General features: G+C 33.2%; 1 protein-coding gene across 3 annotated transcripts in view; it reads left to right on the plus strand.

The window, feature by feature from the left end:
- Positions 1-23,913, plus strand: part of LOC143085542 (uncharacterized) — a 44,521-nt gene that overhangs the window by 8,889 nt on the left and 11,719 nt on the right. For 2 of the 3 annotated variants that reach the window (XM_076261961.1, XM_076261960.1), the window contains exons 3-7: positions 5,335-11,146; positions 12,055-12,081; positions 17,056-17,468; positions 21,760-21,835; positions 22,560-22,654. In XM_076261961.1, the coding sequence (XP_076118076.1) occupies positions 5,434-11,146; positions 12,055-12,081; positions 17,056-17,468; positions 21,760-21,835; positions 22,560-22,654 (6,324 nt within the window). In that variant the 5' untranslated portion in view covers positions 5,335-5,433. The remainder of the gene's footprint in view (positions 1-5,334; positions 11,147-12,054; positions 12,082-17,055; positions 17,469-21,759; positions 21,836-22,559; positions 22,655-23,913) is intronic. The other variant, XM_076261962.1, reaches the window with a different exon arrangement.

The raw sequence follows: 23,913 nt of genomic DNA on the forward strand, positions 1-23,913 counted from the left end.
ACCAAAGCATTTAGAGCAAATCTGACATGGGGTTGAATTGGTTATCAGGTCAAGATCTATCTGCCCTGAAATTTTCAGACAAATCGAATAACCTGTTGTTGGGTTGCTGCCCCTGAATTAGTAATTTTTAGGAAAATTGGCAGATTTTGGTTTTTATCTTTAATATTATTATAGATAGAGATAAACTTTAAACAGCAATAATGTTCAGCAAAATAAGATCTACAAATAAGTCAACATGACCAAAATTGTCAATTGACTCCTTAAGGAGTTATTGCCCTTTATAGTCAATTGTTATCAATTTTCATAAATTTTTGTTAATTTTTGTAAATTTTTAGGAAATATTTTCCACTGTTACTACTGGGCCAAGTTCATAATAGATAGAGATAATTGTAGCAACAAGAATGTTCAGTAAAAAAAGATCTACAAACACATTACCATCACCAAAACACCATTTTGTCATGAATTTATCTGTGTTCATTGTTAATAATAATATGCACATAGGCCAAGGTGAGCAACACAGGCTCTTGAGAGCCTCAAGTTTAACAATTTTCATAAAATTTTGTAAATTTTTGTAAATTTTTAGAATATATTTTCCACTTTACTGGACCAAGTTCTTTATAGATAGAGATAATTGTAGCAAGAAGAATGTCCAGTAAAGTAAGATCTACAAACACTTCATGATCACCAAAACACAATTTTGTCATAAATTTATCTGTGTCCATTGTTTAATATGCACATAGACCAAGGTGAGCGACACAGGCTCTTGAGAGCCTCTAGTTTATTTTTTCACTGACTGATACATGTGATAAATGGACTTTTTTGCAGTTAATCCGCATTATGGTACATTTTTTGTTGAGTGTGGGGCTTTTGTTGCAGAAAGATTAATATAGGGATAGTAATATATATGGCAGCGGTGACTTTAGCTAACTTCTCAAAGCTTAATATTTTAGAACGTGGAGGACCTGAATGCTTCATACTTTGTATATAGATGCCTCATGTTATGAAGTTTCCGTATGTCCATTGTCCTTGACCTCATTTTCATGGTTCAGTGACTTCTTGAAAAAAAGTTAAAATATTTTGTAATGTTAATTTCTCTCTTATTATTAGTAACAGGATAACTATATTTGGTATGTGCGTACCTTGTAAGGTCCTCATTTCATGAATCAGTGAACAAGGTTAAGTTTTGGTGGTCAAGTCCATTATCTCTATACTATATTTATATACTATAACCAATACATCTTCTCTTTTTTGTGTATGGAAGGATTGTTATGTCCAACTGGCAGACCTGTCATCTGACATTGACCTCATTTTCATGGTTCAGTGGTTATAGTTAAGTTTTTGTATTTTGGTCTGTTTTTCTTATACTGTATGCAATTTGGTGTATGGAATGATTGTAAGGTGTACATGTTTAGCTGGTAGGTGTCATCTGACCTCATTTTCATGGTTCAGTAGTCAAAGTTAAGTCTTTTTTAGTTTTGGTCTTTTATTCCAATACTATATGCAATAGGTCAACTATATTTGGTGTATGGAAATATTTTATGATCTATAGGTCAGTCATGCAGGTTTTATTTAACCTTGACCTCATTTTCACGGTTCACTGCTCACTGTTAAGTTATTGTGTTTTGGTCTGTTTTTCTTAAACTATAAGCAATAGGTCAACTATATTTGTTGTATGGAAGAATTGTTAGCTGTACATGCCTGCCACGCATGGTTCATCTGACCTTGACCTCATTTTCATAGTTCATTGGTCAATGTTTAGTTTTCTTGGTTAATGTTAAGTTTATGTAACAGTAGTAATAAAGCTTCACATTTAGAACTATGAACATAATATCAATGACTAGTAAAGAAGGCGAGACATTCTAGTGTATACACTCTTGTTGGTCAATGTTTAGTGCTTTTGGTTTTCTAGAAACTATGAGCAAAGGGTATCTATATTTGGTGTATGGAATGATTGTAAGGTGTACATGTAGTTCTCATTTAGTTTTTCAGACCTTGATATAATTTTCTTGGATTATGTTAAGTTTATGTGATACTTGGAGTAAAACTTTATATTTAGGACTTTCAACATAAAATCAGTGATAAGTAAAGAAAGTGAGACATTTCAGCGTGTGCACCCTTGTTTTAAGTTATTTAAGCATCAATAACTTTGTGAAATCTTCGTAGAAATTTATGAAACTTTGATAAAAGAGTTTTTATGATCAAAATAAATTGTCTAAATCCAAAAATTTATTTTTCCAATTTTATCTCACCTGGTCCAAAAGGCCAACTTGAGCTTTTCTCATCACATGTTGTCCGTCATCAGTCAGGGGACTTACTTAAATAAGTGATTTTCTAAATCACTGATTCAAGTAACATTATTTCCATAAAGGTTGGAAGTTAGAGTTGTCTTTCTTTAATAATCACCTATTTAAGTAGTACAAATTAATCACTAGAAGAAGTGATTTAATTTTATTGTAGCTTTAAATATAGAATACTAATGATCCAGGGACTAATTATGTTTCTAAACTTATCAGAACCAACATCTGTGTTGTCTAGATGACCAGGTCATTTCAGGTGATGACCTTGTACTGAATCTAGGATAATGACATAAAAATCACTTGTTTAAGTATCAGACCTCAATTTCCTTCCCAAAAATCACTTCTTTAAGTATAATTCTTTTAATAACCCCCAATAATTTCAACACCCCCGAACAGTGAAATTTTTATCCTGAACAGTAGAATTTTATTACATAATCTGAAAGATGAAACCTTGAACTTCACAGGAAAAATACTCCCACTGCTGGGAAAAATCTTTGAAGAAAGTATCAGTTCATTATGTAAAGCCATTATTATAGCATTTTTTTCAACTAAAATAGAATTTTCAGCTAAATGATAGCATCAAAGGCATAAACCTTGCTACTTAAAAGAAGCAAAAAGTTCTTTTTTTTTTAATTTTACTAATTAAAAGATATTATTTAAACCTATGTGTTTAAAATTTTGAAAAAACTACAAAATCCCAATTTGTGACAAAACCTCGAATTTGCTACTCAAATAAGTGATTTAAAAATCACTTATTTCAGTAAGTCCCCTGACTAGTCATTGTGGTCTGTTCACTTTTACTAAAATCTTCTCTGAAACCATTGGGCCAAGTTAAATATTTTACTTTGGCACAAATCATTGGGGTATCTACATGTAGTATCAAAATATGTCTGATGACCCCACTTGTCAACCAACATGGCTGACATGGCTGGAAAATTGAACAAAGGGGTAAACATTTTGTCTTTTATATCTTGAAAACTGCTATGAATAGATCTTTTCATTGATGTGGAGTATTTAGGTTTGATAATTTGTTTCTGTTTTTTATACAACCGCAAAATTTGAAAAAATTTTCGTCGTATATTGCTATCACGTTGGCGTCGTCGTCGTCGTCCGAATACTTTTAGTTTTCGCACTCTAACTTTAGTAAAAGTGAATGGAAATCTATGAAATTTTAACACAAGGTTTTAGACCACAAAAGGAAGGTTGGTATTGATTTTGGGAGTTTTGGTCCAAAAATTTAAGGAATTAGGGGCCAAAAAGGGCCCAAATAAGCATTTTCTTGGTTTTCGCACTATAACTTTAGTTTAAGTTAATAGAAATCTATGAAATTTTGACACAAGGTTAATGACCACAAAAGAACGGTTGGGATTGATTTTGGGAGTTTTGGTTTCAACAGTTTAGGAATTAGGGGCCAAAAAAGGGCCCAAATAAGCATTATTCTTGGTTTTCGCACAATAACTTTAGTTTAGGTAAATAGAAATCAATGAAATTTAAACACAATGTTAATGACTACAAAAGGAAGGTTGGTATTGATTTTGGGAGTTTAGGTCCCAACAGTTTAGGAATTAGGGGCCAAAAAGGGACCCAAATAAGCATTTTTCTTGGTTTTCGCACCATAACGTTAGTATAAGTAAATAGAAATCTATGAAATTTAAACACAAGGTTTATGACCATAAAAGGAAGGTTGGTATTGATTTTGGGAGTTTTGGTCCCAACATAATAAGGGGCCCAAAGGGTCCAAAATTAAACTTTGTTTGATTTCATCAAAATTGAATAATTGGGGTTCTTTGATATGCCGAATCTAACTGTCGTGACTGTGTATGTAGATTCTTAACTTTTGGTCCCGTTTTCAAATTGGTCTACATTAAGGTCCAAAGGGTCCAAAATTAAACTTAGTTTGATTTTGACAAAAAATGAAGCAGTTAGGTTCTTTGATATGCTGAATCTAAAAATGTACTTAGATTCTTGATTATTGGCCCAGTTTTCAAGTTGGTCCAAATCGGGGTCCAAAATTAAACTTTGTTTGATTTCATCAAAAATTGAATAAATGGGGTTCTTTGATATACCAAATCTAACTGTGTATGTAGATTCTTCATTTTTGGTCCTGTTTTCAAATTGGTCTACACTAAAGTCCAAAGGGTCCAAAATTAAACTTAGTCTGATTTTAACAAAAATTAAAATCTTGGGGTTCTTTGATATGCTGAATCCAAAAATGTACTTAGATTTTTTATTATGGGCCCAGTTTTCAAGTTGGTCCAAATCAGGATCTAAAATTATTATATTAAGTATTGTGCAATAGCAAGTCTTTTCAATTGCACAGTATTGCGCAATGGCAAGAAATATCTAATTGCACAATATTGTGAAATAGCAAATTTTTTTTTAATTAGAGTTATCTTTCTTTGTCCAGAATAGTAAGCAAGAAATATCTAATTGCAAAATATTGTGCAATAGCAAGATTTTTTTTTAATTGTAGTTATCTTTCTTTGTCCAGAATCAACTTAAATCTTTGTTATATACAATATACAATGTATATTCACTTTTTACTACCAACTGATAAATTAAAATAATCTTTACCATTCAGTGATAACAAGCAGTTTTTTTACATCTTAATATTTTATGATGTATTTAAATGAGTAGTTATTGTTGCAAACTCCATTAGAAATTTTAATTGAGATTAGTTTTGGAATAAGGGAAAGGGGGATTTGATTAAAAAAATTGGGTTCAGTTTTTCTCATTTGAAATTTCATAAATAAAAAAGAAAATTTCTTCAAACATTTTTTTGAGAGGATTAATATTCAACAGCATAGTGAATTGCTCTAAGAGAAAACAAAAATTTTAAGTTCATTAGAACACATTCATTCTGTGTCAGAAACCTATGCTGTGTCAACTATTTAATCACAATCCAAATTTAGAGCTGAATCCAGCTTGAATGTTGTGTCCATACTTGCCCCAACCGTTCAGGGTTCAACCTCTGCGGTCATATAAAGCTACGCCCTGCGGAGCATCTGGTTAACATTTATTTTCTTTGTCATTTTAGGAATAGTGGTATTTGAATTGTCAGACAAAGGATCTTCTGCTGCAGTGATATAAAAATGTTGGAAAGCCGTCTTAAAATAATAGAAATGACAACGATCAAATGAAGAAATTAAAACAAAACCAAAAGTCTAATACCAGTATTGTGGAGCCAGAGGAAAATGAAGTGTTGAATACCAGAGAGAAGTATCATAAAGAAATTGCTAAGACCAAGAGAAATATATTGGAAAGAAGTGTAAAGTCTGAGGTGAAACAAGACCAGGATAAACAGGAGCAACTTGCTAAGGTTGTTGATTTACAGGATACTTCAGTCGCAAAAAGTGATGATGAGTCAAAATTTCATGAACTAAGAAAATATTTACTCTCTGACACTTCTGATAAAGAAAGTTCTCCTACAATTAAAGAAAAATCCCCATCAAAGAAAAAACAGACTAGAAACAAAGAAAAAATGCTTGAAATAAGATCGGAAGCAGAGAAATCTCCAGTGAAGAACTTTCGATCCACTAGAGGGAGTTCTGTAGAAAAGAAGGACAAAGGACCTCTTTCTCCTACAAAGAAACAAAGTCCAAATGTGAAAATAGAACTCAACAATAAAGACAGTCCTATTATTGGGAATAAAACTCTCCTTTCTGCAGGTAAAAAGGTGAAACATACACCATCTCCTGAAAAATTATCTGTAATAACACCAGAATCACCAAGAACAGGAAGCCGTCAACGCTCGCCAAATCTTAGATATGCTGATGATATGGTTATGTTTCCCTTGAAATCACCAAAAAGACAAATCTTTAAAAAAGACAGTAATACAGAAAATTGCAATAATAATGATGTGTCATTACCGAAAACTAGTCTTTCAACTGAATGTCAAACTTCACAGTTGTATTCATTACTGACAGGAACTATTTTGAATAGTGATTGTACGAAGATTAAAACAGAAACAAACAATTCTGAGCAACAAGTATCAGACTTACCATTAGTTAATCAGAAAGTTGAAACCAATAATCTCAATGGTGACATAACTGACAGGTTGTGTGAAACTGCTGATGTTGGAAATAAGAGTGAAATAGAACCAATAGACGCTAGTTCAAACACAGTTTCAATAAGTAAAGAGAAAGATATTCCAAAAACCATTCCTGATGCTGTAAGCAAAATTAAAGTAGAAAATTCTGGCAAAGAAGTAGGACAGGAGGAAGCATTACAGAATTTGTCAAATGTTATAGATCAGATCATAGTTGAATCTACCCAAGAAGACATTCCAGGCTGGGCTGTGTATGAAGATAAACCTTTAAGATTACCACGGAAACCTAGAAGGAAACGTAAATCGTTACAAGAGAAAATAATTGATGGAGAATTAGGTTATACTGTTGTAACTACTATTAAAAAAAAAGGTCCTGATGGGACTCCAACCTCAAGTGGGGATGAAGATGATTCAAAGGAAAAACGTAGAGTGACAAAACCAATATTGAAAAGGTCAATAATTAGGATGTCACCTGCTCTTGGGTTGTTAGTTGGTCATGATGAAGATGGGTTTACAATGTTTGATGAACATAAGAATTCAAAGTCTGATAATGAGGATAATGGAGAAAATGATGAAACTGAACAGAAAGATAGAAAAAAAAGAATGAAAAAGTTAAATTCAGATCTTAAACAAATGCCAACAAAATCCTCCTCGACTGGTATATCTGTGTCAAAACCAATTTCTACTCAACCTCAGATGAGACTTATCGGTAGTGCTGGAACCAAAGCAACGATTGTGTCTGGATCCCAGTCTGTGCCATGTATTATTGTGCCAAGCTCATCAACCATTGGAGGACAAACATTATTAACTCTTCAGGGTTCAAATGCCAGTAATATCAGCCTCATTCCAAGTAACAAGATAAGTTTAATTGGTACACCAACTAACAAAGTAATACCATCTTCCATTTCTCCTGTCTCTCCCGTAGGACCTCCCATGGTATCAATGATTCCGTCATCTAATGTAAGACCTGTACAACCTTTACAGGTAGTGACTTCTGTACAATCAATATTGAAGACACCAACTACTAGAACATTCTTCCGATTATCTCAGGGACAGCTTATCTCCTCGTCAGGACAACCACTTCTGTCTACAAAGGTACTACCAGGAACCAAGGGCCAACTAATATCATCACCTGGGAGTTCACTGCTGTCGACAAACGTTCTGTCAGGAAGCACAACTACAGCACATACCTTCACAACTACATCACCTGTAATCAGCCTTGCTTCACAGTCTAATCCTTTAAACATACCTCCAAATTCAAAAGTTCTTATTTTGAAAAAGTCAGATATTCCAAATACTTCTGGTACAATACTTGTTAATTCATCTTCTCCCGTCTCTGGAAGACCAGGAATGTCATTGTTGAAGAAGTCACCAGTCACTGTGAGTAAACCTGAGGTAGCATCTATAACAACTAGTTCTCAACCAGTTGTCACGGAAAAATTATCTCTACCTATCACTGTATCAGTCGCTGCACCAGTAATGTCGCCAAAAACACCTACAGATTCTGAGTCAGGTCAAAGTTCACCCGAAATTATTGTAAACGAAAAAAAATTAATACCACTGGACGATTTGATCTCAAAAGTAAAGACAAATATGGATTCCTTGGTACAGCTACCTAAAATATTTACATCTGCCATTTTAATGGATTATGAAAGTGAAAGTGATAGTGATAGTGAAATGTCAGACGAACAGGGAGATGATATGGAGGAAGGACAAAATGTTGCTGATGAAACAAAACTAAAAAAGGTTGGACATGAGGAAAAAAGTGAAATTGATGATTCTGTTGATTGTCAAACGTCAGATAAAGTTCAGATAACTGATACTGAAAATCTAGTTGAAGAAAGGAAAGCTTCAAAGGAAAAAGAGGATCTAGAAAAATCAAAATCGGACAAAAATGTGTCAGTCAATAAAAATGGTAAAAAAGACAATGACAGTAATGAAAATGATTTGCCTGGCACTGAAAAGGCCATGGAAATTGATTCTGAACAATGTAAAAAAGTGAATACTAGTATAGAAAATATAAAGGAAGATCAAAATGTGACGGAAAATTTAGGTACTGTTAGTGACTTAAGTAAAATTATTAAGCCGCCTGATACTCTAACTGTTGTTAATGTTAAAATTGAGATCGACACTAAGTATGTAGATAGCAAAAATATAGAAAAACCACAGAAAGAAATTCAACCAAAAACTAATGATGGAAAGGATAAGCTTCAGTCAACCGAAGTCAAGGCTGATTCAGCTAAAGACCAAACTAATTCATTGCAAAGTAAACTGAAGAAGGCCATGGAGTCATTATCAAATGTGAAATCAGTACTTGCTGCAAAAACTGATGCAAAATTAAACAAAGTAGATTTGAAACCTGATTCGCAGCATAATAGTGAAAAAGAGCAGTCGAATAAGTCAGAAGAAAAAAGCTCTGAATCTGACGATCAGAATAAACATAAAGATTCAGAGACAGTGTGTGGTAATTTGTCTGATTTAGAAGATCATGGAGGAGAGTCTAAAAGGAAAAATATTTTTGATTTGATAATGGAGGATTATCAGTCTCCGGGTAAAGAGGGGAAAATAAAAGAACTTGACGGAAAGAAAAATGTTATAGAAATTCAGGAAAGTCCTGTGAAGAAATCACCAAATAAATCAGCTAGTTCAGCGGAAAGTATATTAGAAGGTCCTGAAAACAAATCTACAGATAGATCTCTGTATGATGTAGGGTTAACGCCAAAACCGAAGGCAAAAGATGTCGATCTAGATATAAACAAGGAAAAGGGAAAATGTGTTGCTCTCAGTGATGAATTATCACATGATGAAAATACCCAAATAAAAAACTATGACAATGCTTCAAAAACTGATGAACCGTCTGAAATAAGTATGGATATATCTGTAGAATCAAAAAACAATGATGATGTTTCTAAAATTGATAATAATTCCCAAGACGTTATTTCATTAGACGGATCAAGCAAATTTGAGAATGAAATGGAAATTTCAGATGATGAGATTGATAAGGTTCAAAATGAAATGGAATCAAAACATTTGTCAATGGCTGATAAACTTTTAGCTAAATTTAAAGAATGGGAGGATGAAGAAAGTGTTCCTAAAACCCATATAACTAAAATACCTCTCAAACTCAAAATCAGTAGTAGTCCAGACAAATCATTTATAGTTTCATCATCACATAGTTCTAAGAAAAAGAAAATGACAAACATGAGGAAAGTAGATGGACGTCTTGTGCCTATGAATTCAACTCAACGAGAAATTAAAGAACCGTTACCAATGACTGTCTTGTTTAACCCTGAAACAGAAATTAAAGATAAGCTGTCTGCATTTAGTAGTCAGTCGTTAGAAAACTTTATTGAAAATTTGACAATTGAGGTCAAAGATGATGAGAAGGTTAATAATGAGGACAATGATTATGATGATGGTGATGAGGATGATGATAATTTAATTGATGACGATGAAGATGATGATGATGATGAAGACAATGATGATGATGACGAGGATGAAGATGAAAATGAGAATGATAGTGATATGTCTATGGATGAACATGAGCCAGACTTTGATGAAATTGACGGTGTTTTGTTTATGTCTTTTCCTAGTAGAAATGCACTGAAAGCACATGTTGAAGTAGAGAGAAGAACAAAGTTGGGAACTGATGAGAACATGTTGTTAGGTATGACACGAATGAGAAATATGAGACGTAAACAAGGATACATCTTATCTAAATACAATAAAAAGATTGGCAATAAAGTTTTAAAAGATAAAGATAATATTAGTCAGAACTTGAGAGGAATGCATAAAACTTTAGCTAAATACCAAAGACTTTATAAACAGGAATTGCAATGGTTAGATAGCCCTAATGATGAAGGCACTTTCATGAATAAAACTAGTGATGTAACAAAAATTAAAGGCTGGAAAAACAAAGTGGACAATGTGACTGATGATGTTGAAAATGCAAAAGCTGAAATTGAAAATGGAGGAAAGTTACATTGGCGAACTGAAGCACGCCTTGCTAAAAATCTGCGTCCTGATGAGTTGAAAGAACATGGTTTGAATATAAAAAAGAAACGTAGAAAGAATATAATTTACACTCAAAGGAAAGGAATGTCTAAAGGTGATCGTTCTCAAAAGTCTGAAAATGGACAAGAAGAAATGCTATACGATGATTATTCAAGGTCAAATTCTAATGACTTGAATGACATACAGTTTATTGATGAAGACATAGAAACAAGCATGACAAAGGATGGAGATACTGAAAGTCATGCAGATATAGTTGAAGAAAGAGATGAAAACATTATATTTCCATCAGACGATGAGGTTCAAGATGAAGAACTGGTTCGAATATTTGATAGAGAGAGGATAAAAGAAACGGATAAGGTGAAAAACTCTGAAAGGCAAAGGATGATTTTTAAATCAAAAACATTAAAAATGAGGTTGAATTACAATTTACAAGATATTCAGGTTATTCGCAAACTTGGAGGACATAATATTAGAAGGCGTAAAAATGCTGATGGGGGATATGAAGGTGATTACACAGTTATCATGGATACGTCTGGAACCAATAGTCGGCCTTCAACACCTGAAATACCACACCAGGAGGAGCCTGAAAAGGAGACACCCACTAAAAAAGGTCGGAAACCAAAATTAGAACTGGTGGCCTCAGTCCTAACTGGCAATATGGCTACTGCTGCATGTTCAGCCATACCTAAACAATATTCACGGAAAAAGCCTGTTCCAAAAAAGATAATGAAAGAAACTGATGGTCAGTCACCTGAGTCTGGTCAGCTAACAACTTGTGATAAACCAGGTAATTGTTTTTCTCATTTACATAAAATATATGTAAGAAATGAGTTAATTGGCTTCAGCATTTACATGATAAAGTATGTGATTTCTTGGCAATGAATGCAATCATTTTTCCTAAAATCATATTTCATATACACGTAACATATCAAACTTGCTTCTCTTGCATGTATTTATAGACAATGATAGAGGGATTACAATTCATTTGCACAAAACTAACATTTCTTGATTTCTTATAAAAAAGGCAGAAAAGTATCATTTTAATTTTCATTATTTGATCATCATCTGTTAAATTCAGAAACATTTATAACTAATTTTCTGTTGCATCTATCATGTCTACATGTACGTATATATTGTCATCTTAAGCTTGAAATTATGAAGTTCGCAGACATATGGATATAACAAATTTGTATTATATACCTGGATAGACATGATAGAGGAAGAAATCTTTCGTTCAATACTTACCAAGTTTTCCTTTGTTTTTGGTGATGGTGTAAATAACAATAAAAGACCTCTTATCTCAGAAGCTTCATGTGCTTGTATCATGTTTTTTAAATTCAAAAAGATTATCTGAAACAAAGATAATAATATATGTATGCTATAAAGTTGGAGACTTTCATAAAGGGTTTATTGTTTGAAATTATGTGCATTACAGTGCATAAGATAAAAAGCCCAAACTATAACCTGGCTTTATGAAAATTCAGGTTCTGAAACAGGAAAATGCAAAAATAAAACCACATATTTGCTCTAGAAATTTAAAGCCTTTAAGTTCTTTATAGTTTAAATACAATATATTGAAATAATAGCTTAAAATAAATTTAAATAAAGACATTTTAAACATGATACTACAGCATCTGAGATAACAGGTCATTTGTTTGTGGTCTTGTCCCTTACTTTGTTGTTTTACTTTGACAGATCATACTGAGTCCACTCAGAATAGAAGTAAGTAAAATAAGGTTTGGTAGGAACATAATTTTATCTACTGTTAATTTGTGACCTATAAACTTTATGCTGAATAACTAAATTGGTTATTATGTTGTTACAAACATCACAAGAAAAATTCAAAATTTACCAGATAATGTTAAAAAAAATCATTTGACAACACACATTAGAACTTTACAGCCGATTTCTATGAGTATGTAGCTAAAGGTAATATCTTTGGTTAGTTAGCTTGCTAGCTGAATCGTAAAGTCATTGTTAGGTGAGGTATATTACCCTCCTTTAAGAGTAGACTAGTCCAACAGATAACCAATCTATCTGTCTGTAAGACCAGGAGGGTAGTATACCTTACCTAACAATGACTCTACGATTCAGCTAGCAAGCAAGCTAACCATAGATATTACCTTTAGCTATATACTCATTGAAATCTGCTGTAACAGTATATAGAACCTAATAACAGAAGATTCCAATGACAATTTTGAGAAAAAGGACCAAAGATAGTTTTACAATATTTGTAAAAAGGTTCTATCTGACAAACATAAAGGTTTTGAAACCTTGTGCAACAAGAATATAGATTTCATACAAAAGTTTATCTATAACATTTTAAGAATTAACACATGTTAATAATTTGCTGATACATGAATACAGGGAATTTTCGAACTGGCCTTAAAGATTGCTGTTATTCGATTCTTTTTTCTTGTCATCATATATCTAAAGTAAAAGCTAGACACATTATAACCAAGATAAAAAATATCTAGACGCAGTATCTATACATTTCTTACTGAAGGTGAGCATTGCCATTCATTGGCAACTAGCTTTCAGTTTCATCAATTACTATTTCACATTTTATCTTGTTGTCTGAGAATAACTAAACCTAATGAAACCATTTTGGCAGAAAAGTTTATTACCAATACTACATCAGATTGAAGACATAGTTAGATATATGGACACATTTGGTGAAGATGCCTGTTCTTTAAGCATTTGTTAAGAGGACACTTCTTCAAAGTTCAAAGTCATAGTTCTTAAAGTAGACTGGAATAGGGTTTTGGGAAAATAACTCAAGAAGTTACCTTACACATGTTACATGTAATTAAGTGGAAGATTCAGATTAATTTTGAGGTCACTATGTCTTTAAAGTCAAGGTCATAGGAAATCGTAAATCTTAGTAATCTTTTACAAAAATCTTCTCCTCTGAAACTACGGGGCCAAATTAATCCAAACTTGGCCACAATCATCTTTGGGATATCTAGTTTAAAAAATGTGTGCCGTGACCCGGCCAACCAACCAAGATGGCCACCATGGCTAAAAATAGAACATAGGAGTAAAATGCAGTTTTTGGCTTATAACTCAAAAACCAAAGCATTTAGAGCAAATCTGACATGGGTAAAATTGATTATCAGGTAAAGATCTATCTGCCCTGAAATTTTCAGATGAATCGGCCAACCTGTTGTTGAGTTGCTGCCCTTGAATCGGTTATTTTAAGGAAATTTTGCTGTTTTTGGTTATTATCTTGAATATTATTATAGATAGAGATAAACTGTAAACAGCAATAATGTTCAGCAAAGTAAGATTTACAAATAAGTCAGCATGACCAAAATGGTCAGTTGATCCCTGAAGGAGTTATTGCCCTTTATAGTCAATTTTTAACCATTTTTTCGTAAATCTTAGTAATCTTTTACAAAAATCTTCTTCTCTGAAACTACTGGGCCAAATTAAACTAAACTTGGCCAGAGTCATCATTGGGGTAACTTGTTTAAAAAATGTGTGGCGTGACCTGGCCAATCAACCAAAATGGCTGCAAGGCTAATAATAGAACATAAGGGTAACATGCAGTTTTTGGCTTATAACTCAAAAACTGAAGCATTAAGAGAAAATCTGACAGAGGAAAATTGTTTATCAGGTCAAGATCTATCTGCCCTGATGTTTTCACGTGGATGGGACAACCCGTTGTTAAGTTACTGTCCTAAATTGGTAATTTTAAGGAAATTTTGCCGTTTTTAGCTCACCTGGCCTAAAAGGCCAAGTGAGCTTTTCTCATCACTTGGCGTCCGGCGTCGTCCGTCGTCGTCGTTAACTTTTACAAAAATCTTCTCCTCTGAAACTACTGGGCCAAATTAAACCAAACTTGGCCACAATCATCATTGGGGTATCTAGTTTAAAAAAATGTGTCCGGTGACCCGGCCAACCATCCAAGATGGCCGCCATGGCTAAAAATAGAACATAGGGGTAAAATGCAGTTTTTGGCTTATAACTCAAAAACCAAAGCATTTAGAGCAAATCTGACATGGGGTAGAATTGTTAAACAGGTGAAGATCTATCTGCCCTGAAATTTTCAGATGAATCGGATAACCCGTTGTTGGGTTGCTGCCCCTGAATTAGTAATTTTAAGGAAATTTTGCTGTTTTTGGTTATTATCTTGAATATTATTATAGATAGAGATAAAAAGTAAACAGCAATAATATTCAGCAAAGTAAGATTTACAAATAAGTCAACATGACTGAAATGGTCAGTTGACCCCTGTAGGAGTTATTGCCCTTTATAGTCAATTTTTAACCATTTTTCGTAAATCTTAGTAATATTTTACAAAAATCTTCTCCTCTGAAACTACTGGGCCAAATTAATCCAAACTTGGCCACAATCATCTTTTAGGTTAGTAGTTTGAAAAATGTGTCCGGTGACCCGGCCATCAAACCAAGATGGCCGCCATGGCTAAAAATAGAACATGGGGTAAAATGCAGTTTTTGGCTTATAACTCAAAACCCAAAGCATTTAGAGCAAATCTGACATGGGGTAAAATTGTTTATCAGTTCAAGATCTATCTGCCCTGAAATTTTCAGATGAATCGGACAACCCGTTGTTGGGTTGCTGGCCCTGAATTAGTAATTTTAAGGAAATTTTGCTCTTTTTGGTTATTATCTTGAATATTATTATAGATAGAGATAAACTATAAACAGCAATAATGTTCACCAAAGTAAGATTTACAAATAAGTCAACATGACTGAAATGGTCAGTTGACCCCTTTAGGAGTTATTGCCCTTTATAGTCAATTTTTAACCATTTTTCGTAAATCTTAGTAATCTTTTACAAAAATCTTCTCCTCTGAAACTACTTTGCCAAATTAATCCAAACTTGGCCACAATCATCTTTTGGGTTAGTAGTTTGAAAAATGTGTCCGGTGACCCAGCCATCCAACCAAGATGGCCGCCATGGCTAAAAATAGAACATGGGGTAAAATGCAGTTTTTGGCTTATAACTCAAAACCCAAAGCATTTAGAGCAAATCTGACATGGAGTAAAATTGTTTATCAGGTCAACATTTATCTGCTCTGAAATTTTTAGATGAATCGGACAACCCGTTGTTGGGTTGCTGACCCTGGATTGTTAGTTTTAAGGAAATTTTGCTGTTTTTGGTCATTATCTTGAATATTATTATTGATAGAGATAAACTGTAAACAACAATAATGTTCAGCAAAGTAAGATTTACAAATAAGTCAACATGACCGAAATGGTCAATTGACCCCCTTAGGAGTTATTGTTCTTTATAGTCAATTTTTAACAATTTTCATAAAATTTGTAAATTTTTACTAACATTTTCCACTGAAACTAATGGGCCAAGTTCATTATAGATAGAGATAATTTTAAGCAGCAAGAATGTTCAGTAAAGTAAGATGTACAAACACATCACCATCACCAAAACACAATTTTGTCATGAATCCATCTGCTTCCTTTAATATTCACATAGACCAAGGTGAGCGACACAGGCTCTTTAGAGCCTCTAGTTTGTTATTATCTTGAATATTATTATAGATAGAGATAAACTGTATACAGCAAGAACGTTCAGCAAAATAAGATCTACAAATAAGTTTACATGACCAAAATAGTCAATTGACCCCTTAAGGAGTTATTGCCCTTCATAGTTAATTTTTAACATTTTTCATAAATTTTTGTAAATTTTTAGAAAATATTTTCCACTGTAATTACTGGGCCAAGTTCATTATAGATAGAGATAATTGTAGCAACAAGAATGTTCAGTAAAGTAAGATTTACAAACACATCACTATCACCAAAACACAATTATGTCATGAATTTATCCGTGTCCATTGTTTAATATGCACAAGACCAAGGTGAGCGACACAGGCTCTTTAGAGCCTCTAGTTATCAGCTAAATGACATTCAAGTCGACTAAATTTATGATGAATTGTGTCCTGGCATTCTGCATTCAGCTGGGTCTGTTGGCTTCACCATTTGAATTGCCAGACAAAATCTATTGAGTTTCAAAGAATATTTTCCTAAAACTGAGCTTGATAAATGCCCAAAGGGATGATGGAGATCCCAATTGATTTTGCCGTCAGGGTTACAGCAGCAACTGTTTTTTGACAAAATTTGGTTTTAGATTTCTTTAAATAAGCCTATTGAAAGAATCATAATTTGATTATTAATCTTATTTCATTTATAGTTTGTTCAGTTTATATCTTGGTTTACAACATAAACTATGCATGTATGAACTAATTTTCTGGCAAGCAGCCAATCATCTTGATATTTTTTTCTAGAGCTATTTTAATAATTTTAATAAGTTAGAATTGGCTTTAATACAAATAACCATAAAACATTTGTTAAAGGTAAAGTCACAAACTATTTTACCTGAATGAAACTGTTTGAAGAAAATTAGTGAAAACTTGTATTGTAAATGGTGTAAAGGAGTGTTTCAGCATGTTCAGTGACATTAATTTTCAGAATTGAATATTACATCATAATCTTTACTGCATGATTTTTCACTATATCAAACCACACAATAAATATACTCAGTTTGCATGCACTTGGTTATTAGGTCTCATGAATAAGTATATTAAAAAAAAAAAAAAATCCAAAAAAAATCCAACAACATAAAATAGGAAATATTATATATAAGAAGGAACTGGTTAAGTTCATTCTTTGTATCAGAAGTTCAGCTATAAGTCATGATCTTGTATTTTTTCAGGTTGTCGTTATGGATGTATTTGTCATTTGTGTATGTTTACTGATCAAAGTCCAGAAGCTGACCGTAATGTTCTCAAATGTGAAAAAGAATATTGTCGTCTGGGCTGCATCTGTGATAGTATTGAAGCACACAAGGAGAAAGACACTGTACCACATTGTGGTAAACCTGAATGTATGGTGGTTTGTTTTTGTGATGATTTGGCTATAGATGAAACGAAAAATACAAAAAAAGATGATGAAGATTATCGTTTTACTGGACAAAAGAAAACTGCAAAATATGCAGCTCTTCCTAAGAGGCAGTCAACATACAGGCTGGCAAAAAATCTTGATGCAGTTAGTCGTAAAGCCATGTTGTATTACGAATCTAGTGAGATGTTTGTTGATCAAAAGAAAACAAGACGTCGTAAGAGCAAGGTGAATTTTCATTTTTTGTAACTGGTCATTTTAAAGATTTTAGATTCATGTAAAAAAAATGTCGTTTTAATTTCTATGAAATACAAAGCTTCTACCATTGGGTTCAGTGAGATATGATATGTAAAGATATATCTACTTGTGACCATTCAAATTTCAATGATAAAAGGAGGAAGCTTGATGAATGATTGAAGTATCTTAAATTTAATAGTTAAGAAGTATAGAACTTCCTTTCTTTCTGGTCTTAACATATCATAGCCACTTTACCAAACTTTTTACAAATTTACACACATTATCATGAATGTAAAAAGTATAGATTCAGTTTTGTGGATTTGATATTTATTAATAATTACATTAGATGTATGTTTCATTACAATACGTTATTCTGATTGGCCAACCACAGTCTCGCTTTATTCCTTAAGCAATTGCAGTACACAATAAAATTTATCATTCATGATGACGAGAGGTCCCACAATAAAGTTACAAAAAGAAGCATAAAATTCTTAATTAAAAATAATGTATTTTATCAGAAACCATGCAAACAATTTTTTTTTTATAGTATATAGCTAGGAACCAGGGGTGGTGTTCTTGAAAGTATCCTAAGATTCGTCCTAAGTCATAGATAAGACCAATTTTAGGATGGACTTAGGATCGACTTAGGACACTCTTAAGTTGCGTCTCGAAGCTATCTCAAACGCATCTTATGTAAGGACGTCCTAAACATATCCTATGTGCGAAAGTCTAAATAGTAAAAGTAATTGTTTGATAAAACATTTATTAGAGACGAAACCAAGTAATAAAATTGTTTATAAAATTTTGTAATAGCATGTATTTAATTAAATGCATGATTTCAAATGTAATTATAAAGTTCAAAGTTTAAAATCATTCACAATTTCTTTATACGAGTTAATAACCGATGGTGCGTTTCTTTTCGCGTTCATCTTCACGTAACAAAATGAGAAAAAAGCAAGCACAAAGTTAGGATGAAGATATGATGATCTCAAGACAACTTATTAGGTGTCCTAAAGTTAGGACGAAAAATGTGATTTATCCTAAGTTTGGAGAGCTTCGAGAACACGACTTCGGACAAAGACCAGTCATAAGATGGTCTTGGGACACGTCCTAATCCTAAGATAGCTTCGAGAACACCACCCCAGATCTTCTGTCTGTATATGCTCCTTTTTAGTTCAACTACTTCTTAACGGCTGAAAAGATTTTCATAAAATCAGTTGTTAAACTCTACCCGAGGATATGCATAAGGCAAACTTATCCTGCTTCTTCATGTGAAGGGGAGATAACTGAATTTACTAACTTTGATTATAGTATTCCAAGGAAGTGATTTCCTGCTTAAAGTTTACTCACAGTTTTAGATTATAAAATGGGTCTGTGATGTGTTGGGTCTTAGTCCCTATTGTTAACTATACAAACTTTTAATTGTCAAAGTTAGAAGAAGGGGCAGAGTGGTCTAAAAGGTTCAACTACTGTAATCACTAGCCAGTTAACACTGAGGTTGTGAATTTGAAACTGGCTTGTGTGGGTGCACTATACTCTTATCTTCATTGACTAGGATTGTCAGTTTTCCTACAAAAGGTCAGTGATTTTCCTCAGCTTCCTCCACCAATATAAACTGACTACTTCAAAATAGCACAATACTGTTGTAAGTGGTGTTAAACACCAATGGATCAATCAATAGAAATAAAACATAGAAAGCATGCTAAGCATAAACCCTTTCCAAAAATTAAAGTGGAATCCAGATGCTATTGAAATGAACACTGTTTCAGTTCCATATGGCATTTTTAGCTCACCTGGCCCGAAGGGCCAAGTGAGCTTTTCTCATCACTTGGCGTCCGGCGTCCGTCGTCCGTCGTCGTCGTCGTCGTCGTCGTCGTCCGTCGTCGTTAACTTTTACAAAAATCTTCTCCTCTGAAACTACTGGGCCAAATCAAACCAAACTTGGCCACAATCATCATTGGGGTATCTAGTTTAAAAAATGTGTGGCGTGACCCCGTCAACCAACCAAGATGGCCGCCACGGCTAAAAATAGAACATAGGGGTAAAATGCAGTTTTTGGCTTATAACTCAAAAACCAAAGCATTTAGAGCAAATCTGACATGGGGTAAAAATGTTTATCAGGTCAAGATCTATCTGCCCTTAAATTTTCAGATGAATCGGTCAATCGGTTGTTGGGTTGCTGCCCCTGAATTGGTAATTTTGAGGAAATTTTGCTGTTTTTGGTTATTATCTTGAATATTATTATAGATAGAGATAAACTGTAAACAGCAATAATGTTCAGCAAAGTAAGATCTACAAATAAGTCAACATGACCAAAATGGTCAGTTGACCCGTTTAGGAGTTATTGCCCTTTATAGTCAATTTTTAACCATTTTTCGTAAATTAAAGTAATCTTTTACAAAAATCTTCAACATCTGAAACTACTGGGCCAAATTAATTCAAACTTGGCCACAATCATCTTTGGGGTATCTAGTTTAAAAAATGTGTGGCGTGACCTGGTCAACCAACCAAGATGGCCGCCACCGCTAAAAATAGAACATAGGGGTAAAATGCAGTTTTTGGCTTATAACTCAAAAACCAAAGCATTTTGAGGAAATCTGACAAGGGATAAAAATGTTTATCAGGTCAAGATCTATCTTCCCTGAAATTTTCAGATGAATCGGTCAATGGGTTGTTGGGTTGCTGCCCCTGAATTGGTAATTTTGAGGAAATTTTGCTGTTTTTGGTTATTATCTTGAATATTATTATAGATAGAGATAAACTGTAAACAGCAATAATGTTCAGCAAAGTAAGATCTACAAATAAGTCAACATGACCAAAATGGTCAGTTGACCCGTTTAGGAGTTATTGCCCTTTATAGTCAATTTTTAACCATTTTTCGTTAATTAAAGTAATCTTTTACAAAAAGCTTCTCCTCTGAAACTACTGGGCCAAATTAATTCAAACTTGGCCACAATCATCTTTGGGGTATCTTGTTTAAAAAATGTGTGGCGTGACCTGGTCAACCAACCAAGATGGCCGCCACCGCTAAAAATAGAACATAGGGGTAAAATGCAGTTTTTGGCTTATAACTCAAAAATCAAAGCATTTTGAGGAAATCTGACATGGGGATATAAATGTTTATCAGGTCAAGATCTATCTGCCCTGAAATTTTCAGATGAATCGGTCAATCGGTTGTTGGGTTGCTGCCCCTGAATTGGTAATTTTGAGGAAATTTTGCTGTTTTTTGTTATTATCTTGAATATTATTATAGATAGAGATAAATTGTAAACAGCAATAATGTTCAGCAAAGTAAGATCTACAAATAAGTCAACATGACCAAAATGGTCAGTTGACCCCTTTAGGAGTTATTGCCCTTTATAGTCAATTTTTAACCATTTTTCATAAATCTAAGTAATCTTTTACAAAATCTCCACTGAAACTACTAGGCCACAATCATCTTTGGGGTATCTAGTTTGAAAAATGTGTCCGATGACCTGGCCATTCAACCAAGATGGCCGCCACGGCTAAAAATAGAACATAGGGGTAAAATGCAGTTTCTGGCTTATAACTATGAAACCAAAGCATCTAGAGCAAATCTGACAAGAAGTTAAATTGTTAATCAAGTCAATATCTATCTGCCCTGAATTTTTCAGATGAATTGGACAACTGGTTGTTGGGTTGCTGCCCTCCAATTGGTAATTTTTAAAGAAATTTTGCCGTTTTTGGTTATCTTGAATACTATTATAGATAGCGATAAACTGTAAACAGCAATAATGTTCAGCAAAGTAAGATCTACAAATAAGTCAACATGACCTAAATGGTCAATTGACCCCTTAAGGAGTTATTGCCCTTTATAGTCAATTTTTAACAATTTTCATTAATTTGGTAAATTTATGTAAATTTTTACCAAATATAGTTCTCTGTTACTAATGGGCAAAGTTCATTATAGATATAATTGTAAGAAGCAAAATCATTCAGTAAAGTAAGAACTTCAAACACATCACCATCACCAAAATACAATTTTGTCATGAATCCATTTGTGTCCTTTGTTTAATATGCACATAGACCAAGGTGAGCGACACAGGCTCTTTAGAGCCTCTAGTTACTTTTTTTAAAACACATTAGGGAAACAAATCGGGAAACAATTGGAAAAAGCTGTTCACAATAATCTGAACCAGATCATTGTTACTGTAATTGCTGTGACAACAGTTTTATCCATTCCATTATGACCCTTCAGGAGGTTAAGCATTATTGTATAACTTGTCAAAGTTATTTAAAATTGTTCCTTTCTATATTCCAGGAATCAACAGATTCTCCACAAGTATACATGGATGTAGATGTGCCAGATTTTGAACCTTTTCAACAGGTGTCCACAGGTAATTTAACTGTTGAAACTTTTTTGTTAGCATAAAATAAATCAGGAAATTTTTTATCCTATTTAAAGACTTTCCTAAAATTGAATGGATGCAAATTATGCAATATGTGCCAGTAGTACCTAGTCAATGTTTTTGTAGTTTTAAGCTTATCTGTCAAGTTTTTCTATTCACTTTCCACTTATTATCAGTATATTTACCTGTGAAAGAAAGGTCGTTTAAGAATTGAATAATTATCTGTAGAAAAGCTAATTGGTCAACAAGGCTGCTGTTGATATTAATCCAACTTATAAGTAAAAAGAAACAAAATGATTGGCTTTTGAAAGTGTTTTACTGTAAACACTTGGCTGATTTTCTTTTCATATATATTTATAAATAAGTATATCATGAAATAGCCTAATCAGGTATTTGAGTCCAAAAAAAATATGTGTGGTTCCAGTTACATCTAAAATAAAGTTAGGGTAGGTAGGTAGGGATTTTGTTTTATTTTGTGTTTTTTCTTTACATTGAGTCTATGGGAGCAACATTCTGACTTTAACAATGCTTAATGAAAAATGACAATAAAATCTTTAGGGTAGGCTATTATTAAGACAAAAAAGTAGGGTGGGTAGGTAGGGTAATTGAAACCACACATATATCTTTATTTGGCCTGACTGTTTAGTTTAGTTGTCAGTCTTGCAGGTTTAAAGTACAAAAGACCAATATTTTTTTTTTGAAATTTTTACAGTACCATCAAAATCAAGAAAGCAGGAATTTTTAGTGCACAGACCAGTACCTATAAAACCCAGGTCAAGTAGTGTGACTGGGAGAAGAGATGAAATGGTAAGTAAACATCAATAGTTGTGGCATTGGAAACACAAGGGATTGGTCAAGAAGTTGGAAGTTGAAAATCAGAGATCAAACAGTAAAGGTTGTCAATGAACAGCATAAGAATTTTTTAATCGATTACAAAAGATGTACTCAATCTTTTCCCTTCATTTTGAATTGTCTTTATAAAGATTTTGCCTTTTTGGGGGGATATATAACAGTCTTACTTGCCTTGTTCTACAAATTGCAATTCCATTTTATTGTACGATGAAAATAAGGTTAGAGAAAAGAACAGACCAGTGTTATGTAATCAACCACAGTTTTCAACCCAAGATTTCAAGTTTCTATATGGAGTGTAAATACATTGAAGTTGTGTACTTCTTTCTTTTTATTAATTGGAAATGATATTGGAGATACTCTTAGTGGTGAATGTTGGCCAATTTCATCAGGGAAGTGTATGGACTTTTTGTATCCAACAAATATACTCCACTTTGTCTTTCATCCAAAAACTTTAAACTTTTTAGAAAGTATTATACACATTCAATTCAATTGTGTTCAAATTTGTAGAATTTTAAAAGCTTATCCAGATGATGATACCAATTTAGTTTTCATTAACCTTCCTGAACGAGTGTACCCATTTTGTGTCATTAATCCATCTACAGTCTTTAACCTTGAAACCTTGAAATTACCTTGAGTGTTTTTATGTAAGGAAACTTGGTCAACCATTAGCTGCCTTCTTTAATAAAAGGCACTGATTATCTCGCACTATGTTAACTGTTTAAACATATATATCTTCTTTGAGTCTAGTTTCTAATATATATGTAAATATCACCTTTTTATATGACCGCAAAAAAATGTTTTGGATTGTATAATGGTATGATGTTGTCGTCTTCGTCGTCATCCAAAGACATATTTGGTGTCCGGACAATAACTTAGGTTTAAGTGAATGGATCTCTATGAAATTTTATAAGAAGGTTCAATACCACAAAAGGAAGGTTGGGATTGAAATTAGGGGCCCAAAGGGGGTCTATAACAAGCATTCTTCTACTATAAGGTTAAATACTTGTGTATAAGTATTTCAATTGCTCTAAAATTGTACCACAATGTTAAATACCACAAGAAGAAGTTTTGGATTCATTTTGGGGATTATGGTGCAAACAGTATAGGTATTCAGGGCCAAAAAGGGGACAAAAACTAGCATTTTTGTAGTTTCTGGACAATAACTTGTGTGTAAGAGGTTCCATATCACAAAAGGAAGGCTGAAATTGAGTTTG

Source organism: Mytilus galloprovincialis, chromosome 8, assembly GCF_965363235.1.
Source record: "Mytilus galloprovincialis chromosome 8, xbMytGall1.hap1.1, whole genome shotgun sequence".
Taxonomy (NCBI): Eukaryota; Metazoa; Mollusca; class Bivalvia; order Mytilida; family Mytilidae; genus Mytilus; species Mytilus galloprovincialis.